The 16,108-nt window shown below is 38.5% G+C and overlaps 1 protein-coding gene across 1 annotated transcript in view; it reads left to right on the top strand.

Moving 5' to 3' along the window:
• LOC117390458 (protein unc-79 homolog) overlaps positions 1–16,108 on the top strand; it is a 59,150-nt gene that overhangs the window by 25,547 nt on the left and 17,495 nt on the right. The window contains exons 20-33 of the mRNA XM_033988200.2: positions 3,153–3,300; positions 3,381–3,460; positions 3,631–3,779; positions 3,858–4,015; positions 5,449–5,630; positions 6,708–6,909; positions 8,018–8,212; positions 9,086–9,151; positions 9,653–9,942; positions 10,541–10,723; positions 11,369–11,531; positions 11,594–11,743; positions 13,558–14,784; positions 14,871–14,972. Of these exons, the coding sequence (XP_033844091.1) occupies positions 3,153–3,300; positions 3,381–3,460; positions 3,631–3,779; positions 3,858–4,015; positions 5,449–5,630; positions 6,708–6,909; positions 8,018–8,212; positions 9,086–9,151; positions 9,653–9,942; positions 10,541–10,723; positions 11,369–11,531; positions 11,594–11,743; positions 13,558–14,784; positions 14,871–14,972 (3,295 nt within the window). The remainder of the gene's footprint in view (positions 1–3,152; positions 3,301–3,380; positions 3,461–3,630; positions 3,780–3,857; positions 4,016–5,448; positions 5,631–6,707; positions 6,910–8,017; positions 8,213–9,085; positions 9,152–9,652; positions 9,943–10,540; positions 10,724–11,368; positions 11,532–11,593; positions 11,744–13,557; positions 14,785–14,870; positions 14,973–16,108) is intronic.

The raw sequence follows: 16,108 nt of genomic DNA, 5'->3' as shown, positions 1-16,108 counted from the left end.
CAGAGCGGACTCTGTGCGTGAGTCACCTGCAGCGACAAACCCAGGTTTTAAGTAGGCATTGTCTGTTAAATTTATCTTTCTTTTTCTTGGAGGTCGTAGTCTCCTCTTCTGGCTCCTCAGTTGTCCTTTTCCCCTTTGTTAAAAGCTCTCCAAAGACTTTTGTTTTGGCTCATTTTCACTCTTGTGGCTCTACTTTTGTGCGTCGTGTCTGATGTGTTATACGTGATACGTCACCGCGGAGACAAGAGCAGATAATAAACTTGCTACTACATCAAATAGATTTCTGTGGCGATTTCCAGCAGGATTTTCATGATACATCTATGGACGAGCTTATTAGTGTGTCATTAGGGACGGGCCAAAGTTGCTCCTGACCCCTGTGCGCACAACGTCTGAAAATCAGGGCTCTTTACGCAGGACTGTGTCAGTGTCTGTGTCTGTGAGACGTGAGACGTGAGCGGTGTTTGTTTTGAACATTGTTCCGCGAGTGTAACGCTTATTTTGAGCAACGAAAAATAAGAAAATATAATTTTATTTTAAGATCATAATAATCTTCCAATTTAAACTACAACAAAAAAGAGCTAACACAAATAAAATACACTTCAGCCACGCAGAGCCGCAGTATAAGGCTGAAAGAGGCGCATACGGCTCCGGAGCCGCGGGTTGCAGACTCCTGAAATAGAGCCACTGCACGTAAGCTCGACATCAATGAATCCAACTTGGTCAATGTAAAAGACGACAAAAGTTTTCAGAGGAAATAAAAGCAGATTTTCCGTTTTGGTGCAGTTTTATTTTCTAAACCTGCAGATGTGTTCATCCCGTGTTGTTGTCGTGTTGGTTCCAATTTTCAGGCACAGTTTTAAAAAAAGCGTGTCAGTGCACCGTCTTTCTGTGTAAATATCTCATGTTACAATATGAAAACCTGCGGCTTTTATTCAGGTGCGGCTTATATATGTACAAAATTGATTTTCTCTTCAAATTTAGCTGGTGCGGCTTTTAATCAGGTGCGCTCTGTAGTCCGAAATTTACGGTATATGTTTATGTATATATGTATGTATGTATTTTTTTTTATTTATTTATTTATTTTTTTTCAAATTCAAGACATATGTATGTTTTACTGGTGCACAAAATGAATTGTGCATTAACATCACTGTGTTCAAAGAATAAAACCAATACAATGCCTGAACTCACAACAAATTACATACATACCTTTTTACAAAGACATGACCTTTTTTAATACAGAACACTGAAATTATTAAAATTTTTAACCTTATGTATTTCAATAATGAACTTATTGTATTTGTGCTATTTATTATTTTTTAACATTTTAACAGTACCTTTCACCTAATTTCAATCACCCTACAGGGTTGGCAACCTTTCACTCGCAAAGAACCATTTGGACCCACTTTCCATGGAAAATAAAACACTGGGAGCTGCAAATACTTTTTGACATCTAAAATGAAGATAACATTGTATATAATTATAATAATAATGTAACGGAATAATGTAGTTTTATTTTCACGTACAAGCCTTCGACACGTGGCAGATAAATATGGCAAAAATATGTTAAGTGCATAAAAAATACAACTCACCAAACCGCTGCATCAGAGGGAGCCCTGCACTTGTGTCTTTGGGATGAGTTGGTCCCATCGAGGAGTGATGAGAGACAATGACACCCACAGTGTGATTATGTCTAGTCTGCTCCGCAGGTTCTTTTAAAAAAAAACTCTAAAGGCTTATATTTTAATCCCAGGTGCTTAGTCTCCATGTGCCAAAGCAGTTTTGAAGGTTTCATTGCCTCATTTGCTTTTCCCGCATATTATGCAGAGTGGACTCTGCACGCGAGAGTCACCTGTAGCAACAAACCCATATTTTACGTAGGACTCCTGGTGTTGTCTGTTAAATTTAGCTTCCTTTTTCTTGGAGGTCGTAGGCTCCTCTTTTGGCTCCTCAGTTAGCCTTTTCTCCTTTGTTAAAAAGCTCTCCAAAGACTTTTGTTTTGGCTCATTTTCACTCGCTTGTGGCTCTACTTTTGAGCGACGTGTCTGATGTGTTATACGTGAAACGTCATCACGGAGACAAGAGCAGATCTATCACAGATATAATATACTTGTCACTACATGAAATAGATTTCTGTGGCGATTTGCTCTCAGGATTTTCATTATACATCTACGGACAAGCTTATTTGCGCGTCACGAGGGACGGGCGACAGTTACATCCTCCTGCGCCTGACCCCTGTGCGCACAACGTCTAAAAATCAGAGCTGTGTCTTTACGCAGGACTGTGAGCTGTGTCTGTGAGGTGTGAGCGGTGTTTGTTTTTAACATTGTTCCACAAGTGTGACGCTTATTTTGATCAACGAAAAATATTGTATTTTAATATTTCAAGATCACAATAATCTTCAAATTTAAACTACAATAAAAAGAACTAACACAAATAAAATACACTTCAATTAAATACTTGAAATTAATTTTCCCAAGCCAGAGCCGCAGTATAAGGAAGAAAGAGCTGCCGCGGGTTGCCGACCCCTGCGCTAATGAATATTTACTGCAAATCAGTGTGACTTCTGCTGTTGTGTTTGAGAGACAGAAACATGTGGCTTCACCTTGGCAAGTGCCACTCTCATGTCATTTTCACAGCACATCAAAGGGTGCATTTGTTGAATTGGGCCAACGTCTGAAGACACTCGCAGTCCTCTAATCATTCGTGTCTTGACCTGCGCCGAATCCCTGAGGCTGACTCACCGAACCCCTAGGGTTCGATCGAACCCAGGTTAAGAACCACTGTTTTAGTTATTCTTCTGAAATGGTGTAATCCTTCTGAGTTATATGGGCGCTTGTTCTTTCCCACAAAAGCAAAGTCACTCTTCTAATATACAGTGGAATACATCAGTCAGAAACAACACCACTCAAATATGCACAAATAATTTAGAAAACCACTGTTTTTGATAAGAGAACAATGTTCTAACATGGTACACAGCATACCTCCTCTTTAATAATTGCATATACATAGGACTTCATCTGTGATCCTAAAAACTGAGATTATGTTTTTTCTGTAATTGAGAAAACGCATATTTCTTCTTTGTAAATAATATCCAAAAACCATGTCGCTGTGTAAAATAAACACAGGATCAGTTCTTGTCTGCTTTCTTCCAGGAGCCCACAGACAGCCTGGAGGAGACCTTGATCCTGCCTCAACCTCCAGACTTCTCCCTGGGGACAGAGACCGAGGAGAATGAGGAAGGAGAAAACCCCAATGGCACAAACGCTGACAACCCCAGCAGCCAGTCTCCTGATAATCCACGTATGAATGACTCCTACTACTATTAATACTTGTTTACATTTGAAGTATTTTCAATATGTTGTTTTTTGTCATTTTTTTAGCATTGAGAAACAATTCAGATATGAAGTTCTCCTATCAGCAACTTCCAGTGTCCTTGAAGCTTATTTACACTGTTCTCCAGGTAGTTTATTTGATTAAAAATACAATGGATTTGCAAGGACAATATATACTGGTTGCTAATATCAATATCGGTTGAATTTCTTGATACATATTACATATTTTTTTAACTGCCCCAGTCTCTGTCCCAGGTCTTTTACATGATAGTTTATACTGGTTTCTTAATGTGCTTAGGAAATGTCCAAATTTGAGGAGCCAGACATTCTGTTTAACATGCTAAACTGCCTGAAGATCCTGTGTCTTCATGGAGAGTGCCTGTACCTGGCGCGGAAAGATCACCCACAGTTCTTAGCCTATATCCAGGAGAAGATGCTCATCCCTTGGTCTGTATCAACAACCTGATATCCCCCTATAACATCAAATATATAGTTTATTCAAAAATATGTGACTCTTTCTTTTAGCCTATGGTCCATGTTGAAGTCAGAGTTTTGCCAGTTGGCTTCTCTGGCAGTGCCTCAGCTCCTGCATGCCCTGTCTCTGTCCCACGGGGCAGACATCTTCTGGAAGCTCATCAACACCAACTTTAACCACCAAGACTGGAAGATCAGATTTGAAGCAGGTGAGGAAATACAAAATATAGACTCACATCTGCTAGTAGTAGTATTATTATTTTTTTTTTACCGGTACTTACATTTATCATAATTTATCTTGTACAGTGTGATTTCTGTTCTAAATGATTGATATCTACGGCTTGTGGTTTGAACCTAAATTCAACTTTAAACTGTTCAATTTATACAAAATAGGGATCTAGCATGCTGCTAAAATGTGTTAAAATGTAAATAGTAATAGTATAGGTGGTGTTTAATATGCGCATTTTTTACTTTTCAATTTTGGAAGTAGTACTTGTACTTATAGTTGAGTAGCCTACATTTTAGCCATGTAACTGTACTTTTACTTGAGTACATATTTTTAGTTCTCTTTCCACCACTAATTTATTACCATGGTTACCAACAATTGGTATTGGTGGTTTTCAGATCCTAGAATGTGATGAGGTGACAGTCAGATGGACCCCCAGTTTTGACTATTTATTGCATTATATTTTACAACAAATATCCAAAAAGTAAATTCACAAATGTTGAACCTGATCATTTCAATTAGTGACGACACTCATCAACTTGCTACATTACAACAAAAATCTTGGAATCTAAAATTAATTTTAGCTGCCCCCCCTAAAATATTACTGATCTATAGAATGTTACAAGATGACCCTGTCGAAGGTTGTAATGTCATCTGAAACCAAGGAATATGACTGACAAATTGTATTTGAATGGTCAACGCTAAATAGCCTTAAGAATATAGTGTTGGTGCAACATTTTCAGATCTTAAGTGCCAGACATAAAGCAGTTATGAAACAACACCAAATAAATATAGCATAGGTGGCCTCTGAAAATATGTATTGGTAAAATGTTTTCCATTCTATTTATGACAGAAAATGTTGGGAAGGCTTTGATTTTCTGACCTAGCTAAAAAACTAAACTCTTACACTGACACCTAGTGGCCAACCCAGGAGATACTTTGCATCTATTATTTACTAACCCTTAGGTATTCAAGAATAGAGAATCTATAATTAGATATAAAGAACTTTTGACTTATATGTTTACATGTCATTATGCTACTTCAAGCTCAAACAGATCATACTATTTAAGGAACAAAGCAGACACTAAAATATGCATCTGAATTCTGTATTCAAAGCAGAAATGTTGTGCTTGTGTCTGATATATAGTTATATAATCTATGACACCCGTGGATCGTTATGTTATAATTTGAACATTTTAAATTGCAGTATTGATCTAAAATAAAAAGAAAAGATGCACAATGGGAGCTGATGTCACCTAAACGTCATCACAACAAAGAGCCACGTCCGCTTTAACTGTTTTATCTGACCGTTAATTTCTAAATCTGGCTCCAGCAGTTCCTCTGACAAATATTTAGGTACCTTTTGATGTTGATGTTGTTGCTCATAATTACTTTTCCTGTCCTTTCCTTTTCCAGTGGAGAAGGTGGCAGTGCTGTGTCGCTTCCTGGACATTGGTGCCGTCACTAAGAACCATCTGCTCAAGTATTCTCTGGCTCACGCATTCTGCTGTTTCCTGGCATCAGTCGAGGACGTCAACCCCTCTGTAGCCACTCGAGCCCGACTCCTCCTGGATACTATCAAGAGGCCAGCTCTACAGGTCCAAATACTACAAACATAACTATCTTCAACAGAAATAGAAATGGCTGTCATGATGCTAAAATTTCAAACTCAGTTTTGATACTACGGAATAGACTTGCCATAGTGGTCCAAGGGTGTGTACAAGCCTTAGTGGTACTTGTTCTGATACAGCTCAAGATCATTCTAAAGCTATTTGGGAAAGGTTCATTTTTGTCCTGTGAATGTGACTTTTTCTACCTGCTCAAAAGAGTATCTAGTTTTTGTACAAGTTTTAGGATTGATTAATATCTGATTTTCAATACTTTTAACAACCCTTATTTAATTTTTATTTTATTTTATTTAACCTTTATTTAACCAGGAAAGTCCCATTGAGATTAAAAACGTCTTTTTCAAGGGAGTCCTGGCCAAGTGGCAGCAGCAAATAAAAAACACAATTGCTTAATTACAAAGAGACAAGACAACAGAAAAAGACAAACAGATTATGAGAAACAAGTGCATGTTATGGAGTCAGCCTCGAGACCTCTCAGTTTAGATTTAAAAGCATTCAAGGAAATCAACTCTTTCAAGTTCCAGTCTTTCTGCAACATATTCCATGCATACTAATAGATACATTAGGCGGATTATGTGGGTTAGAGGACTTTAAACCAGGAGAGAATGGTGGATTTGTTAGGGAAAATATCTCCAAAGGAATAAGGCAAAAGTGTGGGTAAAGAAGAAGAGATGGAGAGGCTGAAAAGGGTAATGGTTCTGCTGCTAGATAGGGACAGAAGATAGTTAAGAGTCATTAGCTGGAATGGATGAAAGGAGGGGAGAGAGAGTGTATTTATAGAAATTTGTATTATGTTCCAGCTTTTGTTTAGGCTTTTTAGGTTCAAAACTGGGACTAGACCGGGATTAAACCAGGACCAAACCAAGTCTATATCAGAATTAAACTGCGATCAAAACAGGACAAGTCTGATTTGCATCCTATTGATCCACAAGCAAAATTACTCCACAGCAGCTCATACAGCTAATACAAAAAATGTTTACTAGCAAAAAAACATTGTAATATAACTCGTATTCTTAATTTCCCTCTACCATATATTTATTTCTTCAGGGCTTGTGCCTCTGCATGGATTTCCAGTTTGACACTGTTGTGAGAGACCGACCCATTATCCTGAGCAAGCTGCTGCTGCTACACTTCCTGAAAAAAGACATTCCCGCTCTGAGCTGGGAGTTCTTTGTCAACCGCTTTGAAACCCTGTCTCTGGAGGCACAGCTACACTTGGACTGCAACAAGGAGTTCCCCTTTCCTACCAGTACGTCTGCATCTGCTCATACTGTCATTGTATTCTGAACAATAGGTTGGATTCTCACTATGTCAGAACTTTCTCACCTTACCATTGTTTAAAATTGAGTTGGATGATAGTGGCTGAGAATTCTATGGTAAAATTTTTCTGTTAAAGGACCCATATTACACTATTTTCTGATCTATGTTATCTTGTTTCCTCATCAGAAACATACCGGTAGTTGTGTTTTGTTTCATTCACACATGTTTAACACGCAAACCCTGCATATTTAGGTTGAGTTCTTCTCTCAAACAGAAAACACTCTGTTCCAACTTGTGATGTCATGTGGTGATACAGGAAGTGCTCCACTGTGTTTTTAAACTCCATGTACCTTCACTAGAATCATTTGGATGATTTCAGCCCTGGAATTACCCATCTCTATTGAATGAAAGTTAAAAGGTAGCTGTTAACTTGAAAACTCACTTGATGACATCACAAGGTCAATGCTCAATTATTAAATAAGCTTTAACATATGAGCAGAAACAGAGTATCCCACATGATTATATTGGCCCCTACACTCCCATTAGTGTTGCCATGATACAGAAATTATAAAGTTGATTTCAATACTAAGTAGGCCTGTCACGATAACAAATTTTGAAGTACGATATATTGCTGAAGTAAGTATAGACAATATATGATAATACTGAAACTAATTTATGCCACTGACACAAAAACCCAGGAGCAGATTTATACCACATAATCTATTCTATAAATGAGTTATAGAAGTATTACAGCTCAAATGTTACCATATAGCCAACAATTTTCTTGTGCAAAATGCAAAGAAAAAGTACACATGATACATACTGACTTGCAAAAACTATTGTTCAAGCTAACATATATTTAACAATTAGTTGATATAGTAATTAGGCCTAATACTGAGGAATAGACCACGATGATAGTAAAAACACTTTTTCTTTACAATATTAGATCAAATGAGTATCAAGTTTTGATACTAGTTTTAGTTTCGATTAGTATCTGATTTTCTATACTTTTGACAATTATTATATCAAACTCAAAAATGTTTTGAATGCATCCAGTTCTTTATATTACTGTAACCATTTTGACCTGGTTTCAATAGCCATCACAGCAGTGCGGACCAATGTGGCCAATCTGAGCGATGCAGCCATGTGGAAGATCAAGAGGGCCCGCTTTGCCCGGAATCGCCAGGAGGGGGTGCGCTCTCTGCGAGACAGTGTGAAGGGGACCCCACAGACTGACACAGCAGAGTCCAAGCGTGCCTTCTCTCTACCCGAGTCTCTGGGCAACAGGCTGCGTGAGTACACTTATATTTGTACATCTGTTCATTTAAAGGTCCTATATTACCAAAACTTACTCATGTGCGCTTTTAGCCATGCTTTAGTGCTTTTACCTCCTCAAAAACATACCTGGAGTTGTGTTTTGCTTCATTCACAGTTGTTTGAGTAATCCCGCGGCTATCTACATCTCCAAAGCTCAAAATGCTCTGTTCCACTTTGTGATGTCATCAAGTGGTAGTTTTAATGTTACAGCTATTTTTTATCCCCAACTGAACTGAGTTACTCTACAATGCAGTAGAATAACCTTAAAGTGTTGCCTTAAAAAAAAGTCTATAATAATAAGAAAAAAGAGAAGTGAAGACGTTAATAATAAGGCTAAAACAATAGCTGTAGCTTCAAAGTTTAGCAATTACAGGGTGTACTGTATGCGTATGGAGTTAAAAACTCAGTGGAGTGCTTCCTGTATTACCATTTAATGACATCACAAGGTGGAACAGAGTGTTTTCAGTTTTGGAGAAGAGCACAGCTTAAATATGTAGGATTTGTGTGTTAAACATATGTGAATGAAACAAAACACAACTCCAGGTTTGTTTGTGATGAGGAAACAACATTATAACATAGATAAAAAATGTGTGTAATATTGGTCCTTTAATAACGTCACTGTGATTCATTTGTTAATTCATAATTTGTCTTGATTTCTCCATTGAAAACATTTCAGTTTGTGCAAGGTGCCACTTTTTAGCTTGCATCATCATCTGATTAGTTTTCAGAGTTCTTATTTCAGTTTAAAATCTTAATATGTGAGTTTTAGCTCATGTATACATCAGCATCTAGACACATCATTCCTGCTCCATCCGAACATTGTTCTAAATGTGACTTTATGGTTTTAGCTCTAGGACTTACGAGGCAAGAACTCTCTGCTCCAACACTGGGAGATATGATAGATGTCCTGCCAGGTAAATAAAATACAGGTATAATAGATATACAGAAGATTCTCTCTGAAGTAGTGATTCTCACACTTTTTTACCAGTTACAATTATAAAGCAAGAAGGAATATTTTTTTCCTGTTTATCTCTCCTAAATTCAAAAGATACAACTATGTACTCATAGACTACAGTCTATGCATGTTCCATATTAAGAAGCCCTGCTCTATGGCTCCCTCTCCTGCCTATGCTCAGTACTTGCCCTATCAGTGACTGCAATTATATGCATACACAAATCAGATTATTATCAGATTTGTTTTATTTACCAGACTATTAAAATGAAATTTAAACAACAAAATCATTTCATTTGTTTCTGATCATGATCCCTCTGATTACTCACAGGTGATTTTGTGGTTTACATGTCATTTAAGTAATCTTAAATACCCAGAAATCTGATCATGATCAGATTTGATGTGATTTGATGTGCATGTGAACATAGCCAGTGAAGCCTTGACACATAAGTTGTATTTCTAGGCCAAAGTCCCTCTCCTGAAGATGATAGCATCATCAAAGACCTACTCCCAGAGGATGCGGGCATCGACCACCAGACAGTGCACCAGCTCATCATGGTGCTCATGAAGTTCATGGCCAAGGACCAGAGCAGCGCGGAGGCTGACCTGGGTAGTGCCAAAGCCTTCAACACCGTCAAGCGACATCTATATGTGCTTCTGGGGTATGACCAGCAGGAGGGCTGCTTCATGATCGCCCCTCAGAAGATGCGCACATCGACCTGTTTCAATGCTTTCATTGCAGGCATTGCACAGGTACTGTGTATGACAGTAAAACAATGTACTATTAGCAAAGTCAGGATTCAGCCATTTCACTATTAATCATGATTGTAGGTGCCATAATATAATGATTAGAAGAAGGGTTGTCAGAGTATCGAAAATCAGATACTAATCATTACTAAAACTAGTATAAAAACTAGATACTAATTAGAACAGGTATCAATACTAAAAAGTCACATTCACATGACAGAAATTAACCTTTACTGACTAGCTTTACAATGATTTTGAGCTGTATCAGAACAAGTATAAGACCATATAGACTAGCATACGCCTATGGACCACTATGGAATCTACCAGAACGATTAAGGGATTACGCAGATATAAGGCCACATGGTAATATAAAAGTAAGTACTATGATTTATTGCTGAACTTAAATTAAATTATCTGTGTTTTTTATAATCATAGTGGTATCTGAATTAGTATTAAGTATTCCTTAACAAAATCAAGTTTGAAATTTTAGTTTAGTTTAAATTATAAGAATATAATCATGTGTGATATTATGACATTTTTATTTCTTGATTACAAATGTATTAAAATATAGACTACAAAGAGTTGACTTGTCCTTTTCACTCAGGTGTTGGACTACAACATAAGCCTGGGGAAGCAGCTGCTCCCCCTCGTGGTCCAGGTGTTGAAGTATTGCACATGTCCTCAGCTCAGACACTACTTCCAGCAGCCGCCCCGCTGTTCTCTGTGGGCTCTGAAGCCACACATCAGGCAGATGTGGCTCAAAGCTCTGCTTGTTATACTTTACAAGGTACTCTATATTCATCAGGTCAAATTCTACTCAAATAAGAAAGTTAGGGCTTGGCAGGTCAGCGCATTAAATAATTAATTGCAATTCATTATTTTGAATCTGGGTGAAAGAGTCCCGCTCTGGTCTGTGAGCCACTGCACTCGCCTTTTCCTTTGCCTCTCAGCTCAGCACACACACACACGAGGGGTCTGCTGTGTCTATGGACTGGACATGAGGAAGAGAGCCCTGCTGTACAGAGAGTGTGACAGACACAAATCCAAGCTCCATCTGAGTTTTTAAACTGTCTGAAAAGAGTCAGTGATGACTGAGAAACAGCCCGCTAAAGTCTTCAAACCGATAGTGAGCAGCCTTCTCTTAGGCTTTTGATTTGAAAAATCAGCTTTCAGCTTCAAAAGGTTAAATATCTTTCCAATCCTCTATTTCAATGTAGACATTAAAAAAGTAATAAAATAGTCTAATCCTGAGCCTTGATATTTGGATTTCATTTTTAAATAACTTGGCCCCAGATAACCTCAAAACTCCATCCTGATGTTACATACATTGTCAGTGAGAATATAACATTAACTTAAAACAAGATAATTACAGTTTACATAATTTTAATGACAAATATGTACCACTTTTTAATGTGCATATGTTTTTCTCCAGTATCCTTACCGAGACATGGATGGGAGTAAAGTGGTGCTCCATCTCATTCACATCACCATCAACACCCTGAATGCTCAGTACCACAGCTGCCGGCCCCATGCCACCGCCGGGCCCCTGTACAGCGACAACTCCAATATGAGCCGCTACAGCGAGAAGGAGAAGGGTAAAACTGCAGCTTCATGTGAGCTCAGTACTACACACACTGATGACATTTTTTCTTCTCAGAGGAGGACAGTGTTTTCGATGAGTCAGATGTCCACGACACGCCGACTGGTGCCGCTAACAAGGAGTCACAGACCTTCTTTGCTCGCCTCAAGAGGATCGGAGGCAGCAAGTCTGTCAAGTACCAGCCAGTGGAGCTCAATGCCAAGAGAAGTAAGGAACAGACTGCCAACTTTGGGTGTTTGTAAGGGTTAGCTATGGTCCTGACACTGAGGGGCTTGTCATTAAAGAGGGGTTATTATGTAATATATATATATATATTTTTTTTTAGATTTCTATAATCAAAAACATTCCTGAAGAGGTTTTAGATGTCATACATGCATGTTTGAGTAATTAAGCAGTCTCTCCCAGGTCCTATTCGAACCCTCCTTATGGTTAGCTGTGCTCAGTCCACAAGCCTATGTCACCCATGCTCCCATATGACAATTATCTATAAATATACAAAAGCATGATACAACACTGTATACAACAACTTCACAAACCTGATGCTATGTGCAGTAGTTTCATTAGCGGAATGCATGCTGACTGTTCTGATTGTGCTCTGAAGGGGGAGTCACTTAATGCAAAGGGAGGGGAAATTCAGAGGGTCAAAAATGAAAGTGAAACTTATAAAACATGTTAATTTGTTGTTCTCTGCAAATATAACATTTTCAAAACAATAAAGGGTAACATTGTGAACTAAATATGTTATGTGTTTAGCAGTTAGCATAGAAGTAAGTGTAATATGCTTTATGTCGTGGTAAAGCATATTACACAGGTGATGTTTTTCACATTTTTAAGTCAGTAAAAATCAGACACAAGTTCAGTTTAAATGATTTGCAGTGGTCCAAAGTTATCCCTCACTGACCTTATGCATTCCAAGCATGTAAAAATCTTGATTGAGATTCAAGGATCAAACAGAAAGCTAATGGACTGTTAAGTGCTCTCTGCTCTTACATTTAGACTGTTTCTGTTCTTTGTCTGCTTCCATCATTTACAATCTACTTGACATTCTAAGTGTGCATTCCCTGAAAATACTGAAATCAATGTATCACCCAGCCTTTACACCATAAGCCTATAAAATAACAAATGCACAACTTTTGAAAATTTTGACTTACAAATGGCAATGAATATAATTACGTGTTATTAGGTGGAGGATCCAAAACTTTTGATTCTCCAGGGAGAGTTTGTTCAAAATGGCAAATAACTTAGCAATCTCCATGGAGTCAAGCAAGTGACTCCACCAAGTGACTCCACCAAACAAAGTATTTATTTAAAGTAGTTTATACCATATGGTGGAACTTTTCAGGCAAAGTAATAACATTGACATGATTCAAGCAGTTGATGGACCCTACACCAGAGATTTTACATAGTACACCTTTAAACTGTTATAAAAATACTTTGTTTTTATTTTGTCTAAAATGTGTGTACAAGTTTGAAGCTTTCATTCCCCTACGCTTTTTGTTTTCACCTACTAGTGGTCAAACTTGATTTTGATACTAAGGAATAGATTCGATATTCAATACCAATTACAATACCACAGTCATATTTAAAAACACAATTTCTTTAGACAATAGAACATGATTTTCAACATTAAATAATAGTACTTCTTTTACCCTATAGTCTTATATCTGTGTAATCCCTCAGTCAGGTAGGTTCCGTAGTGGTCCATGGGCGTATACTAGTTTATATGGTAATTTTGTCCTGTGAAAGTGACATTTTTATTATTGATACCTGCTCAATTGAGTATCTAGTTTCAATACTAGTTTTAGTATTAATTAGTGTCTGATTTATACTTCATGACAACCCTAATTCTTAGTATTGCAAGTTGGAATTATAAAATAATGTATGCAAAGTATTTTTGCTGTGGTTGCTATGGTTCTGAAAATAACAAAAAAGGCAAGGCCAACACTTGCAACATTATAGCACAGTGAAAATTTCTCAAGCCAGAATGTTTTGCTCATGAGACCTTGTTGTTTTCCTTTCAGGTGACATCGAGTTGTCCGAGTACCGTGAGACCAGCGCTCTCCAGGACAGCATCCTGCACTGCGTCCGCGAGGAGAGCGTCCGCAAGAAGCGCCTCCAAGCCATGCATAAGCAGAAGTCCCTGGACATCTCCAACACCGACTCCCTCCTCTTCAACCTGGACGAGCACCGCCGCAAATCCTGCATAGACCGCTGCGACCTCCAGGCACCCCCTGCTCTCCTCCCTCCCTCCTCCTCTTCCTCACAGGGCAGACATCATGGCAAGGGATCTTCGGATGGCTCCTCTGTGCGAGCGATTGATTTGGTGGACAGAAGGGGGTCTCGGGGAGGCCATTCTGATATTTCTAAACCGGTGATTCCAGAGGTGCGCCTCAGTTGCATGGAGACATTTGAGGACAAGCAGGATCAGGATTCCCCAGCTGATTCTGCACAAGAGAAAGAGGACCAAGACCTAATCGATCTCTCTTCAGATTGCACTTCTATCCCAGAAAAGCACTCGCTGCTCTCCATGTCCGACACGGATTCCTTGGTGTTTGAACCACTGCCCCCTTTGAGGATTGTAGAAAGCGATGAGGAATTCGATCTCAATACCATTATAGCATCCAAACTGATAGGTAGCCCCAAAATATCTACCTCACCTGCAAGTAGCAACACATTAAGGCTTTCTCCCGTGGTGCAAGTGAGCTTCGAAGATGGCTCCTTTGATAAAAACGTAGAAGAGCAAACGGAGAAAAAGGATGTTGAAAAGAAACCAGACCAAATGACACCAAGCACTTCCATAGACTTATCCGAAAAGCCTGAAAATGTCTCCCATGAAAGCCAGTTGACGCTAAAGCAAAAGCGAGATCTGCTTAAAAAAACACCACACGTTCCAGACAATTCCTTAGATGATGCGTATGAAGGATCCGGAACGTCAGGTAGGACAGTTTTCTTGGATATTCCAGAAGATAAAACAGAATCTCCCTCCTCCCCAGAAAAGAGCAAAAGTAACAGCAACGATGAGGAAGAGGATGGAGATGATGAGGAGGATGAAGATATGGGGGATGAAGTAGATAGTGATCCCAAACCTGAAAACACAGAAGAGTCGGAGGAGTCGGAGTTTAAAATCCAAATTGTCCCCAGGCAACGTAAACAGCGAAAGATCGCAGTTAGCGCCATTCAAAGAGAGTACTTGGATATTTCTTTCAACACATTTGACAAACTGGGTACGGAGACTATAGTTGAAGCCGGTAAGTTATGTTGAGCTTGTAAATTATAAAAAAAATAATGCAATAAAAAAAATGTAACTGAATTTTTAAATTTGATTGGCTTTTAGATCACAAAGTTCTGTCTACATTGGAAAAACCCAGAGAATCAGCGTCAGCACCAACCCTGGAAGCTGCATTACCTGAAACAAGTCATCGCTCTTCAGTATCAAGTAGGGGACAGATACATTTACGATCACTATCACCATTGATACATTGCAGCTGATGTCATCAACATTCCCTGGGGGTGTGATGCTAACTGTAGGCACTGCTCTATCTGAGGCTCTAGTTAGACTTTAATTTAGGCTTTATTTTAAGTCTGACCACAAATAACTGAGGTAGCAGTAGCTAGCTAGCCAACAGTTTTTCAGTTAGTCAGTCACCTTTTTGTTGAAAATACCTAAACAGAACCATAAACTCTAGTAAATATGCTGAAAATATGGTGTTTAAATACATTTTGTGTGATTTTTCAAACTATCTTATAACTTTTTGGCTTTGTTTTCTTTTTTTATATTTCAAGTGTGCGTTGTGTCACCATGGTAACTGATCAACATTCCGCTATAGACATACATGCAGAACATCCCCAGCATGATGTCACTGCAAGTATCAATTATGTGTACATTTACCAATGCATAGAGGATAATTCTTATTCAATTTCAGTTTTGCTCTGATACAGCAAAGTTCAATGACTATGATTAATGTGAGAATAACATACAAAGCAATCCCATTGATTTTCATACCCACTGTAAATTGTAGTGGGTGGAGAGTAATAGATTGTCCAGGGGGGAAAGTATTGTGCAATCAATACGAAGTTAAGGATCAGTAGTCCAGAGAAATGACAATAACAAACCCATGAGGCAAAGTGAAGTAAAATTTGCATATTTCAGTGAATCAGCACATGGACCAAAAAGTCCAGTATAAAAACAGAACTATAGAAAGACTATAACCAGGACAGTACCAGCACTAAACCAGGACTGAATCACATGTGCACTAGACCCTAACAGAACTAAACAATGTCAAACGACAACTGGATTGCTTAACTCGGACTAAACCAGGTGTAAATCAAGATTGAACCAAGACTAAACCAGGTCTAACCTAGGACTAAACCAGGTGTAAACCAGGCCTAAACTGCAACTTGACTAGTACTAAATTACTTTTTAACAAAGACTAGACCAGGATTAAACCAGGACTTAACTAATACTAAACCAACTCTAAAGTAGGACTTAATCAGGGCTAGGACTAAGGTGCAAACTATGACTAATCCAGGACTGAGCTAAAACTGAACCAGGTCTAGACCTGGACTAAACCC

The sequence above is a fragment of the Periophthalmus magnuspinnatus genome, chromosome 22 (genome assembly GCF_009829125.3).
Source record: "Periophthalmus magnuspinnatus isolate fPerMag1 chromosome 22, fPerMag1.2.pri, whole genome shotgun sequence".
In the NCBI taxonomy this organism is placed as follows: domain Eukaryota; kingdom Metazoa; phylum Chordata; class Actinopteri; order Gobiiformes; family Gobiidae; genus Periophthalmus; species Periophthalmus magnuspinnatus.
Note: the sequence above shows the minus strand (reverse complement) of the source record. Positions and strands in the feature narration are given on the sequence as shown.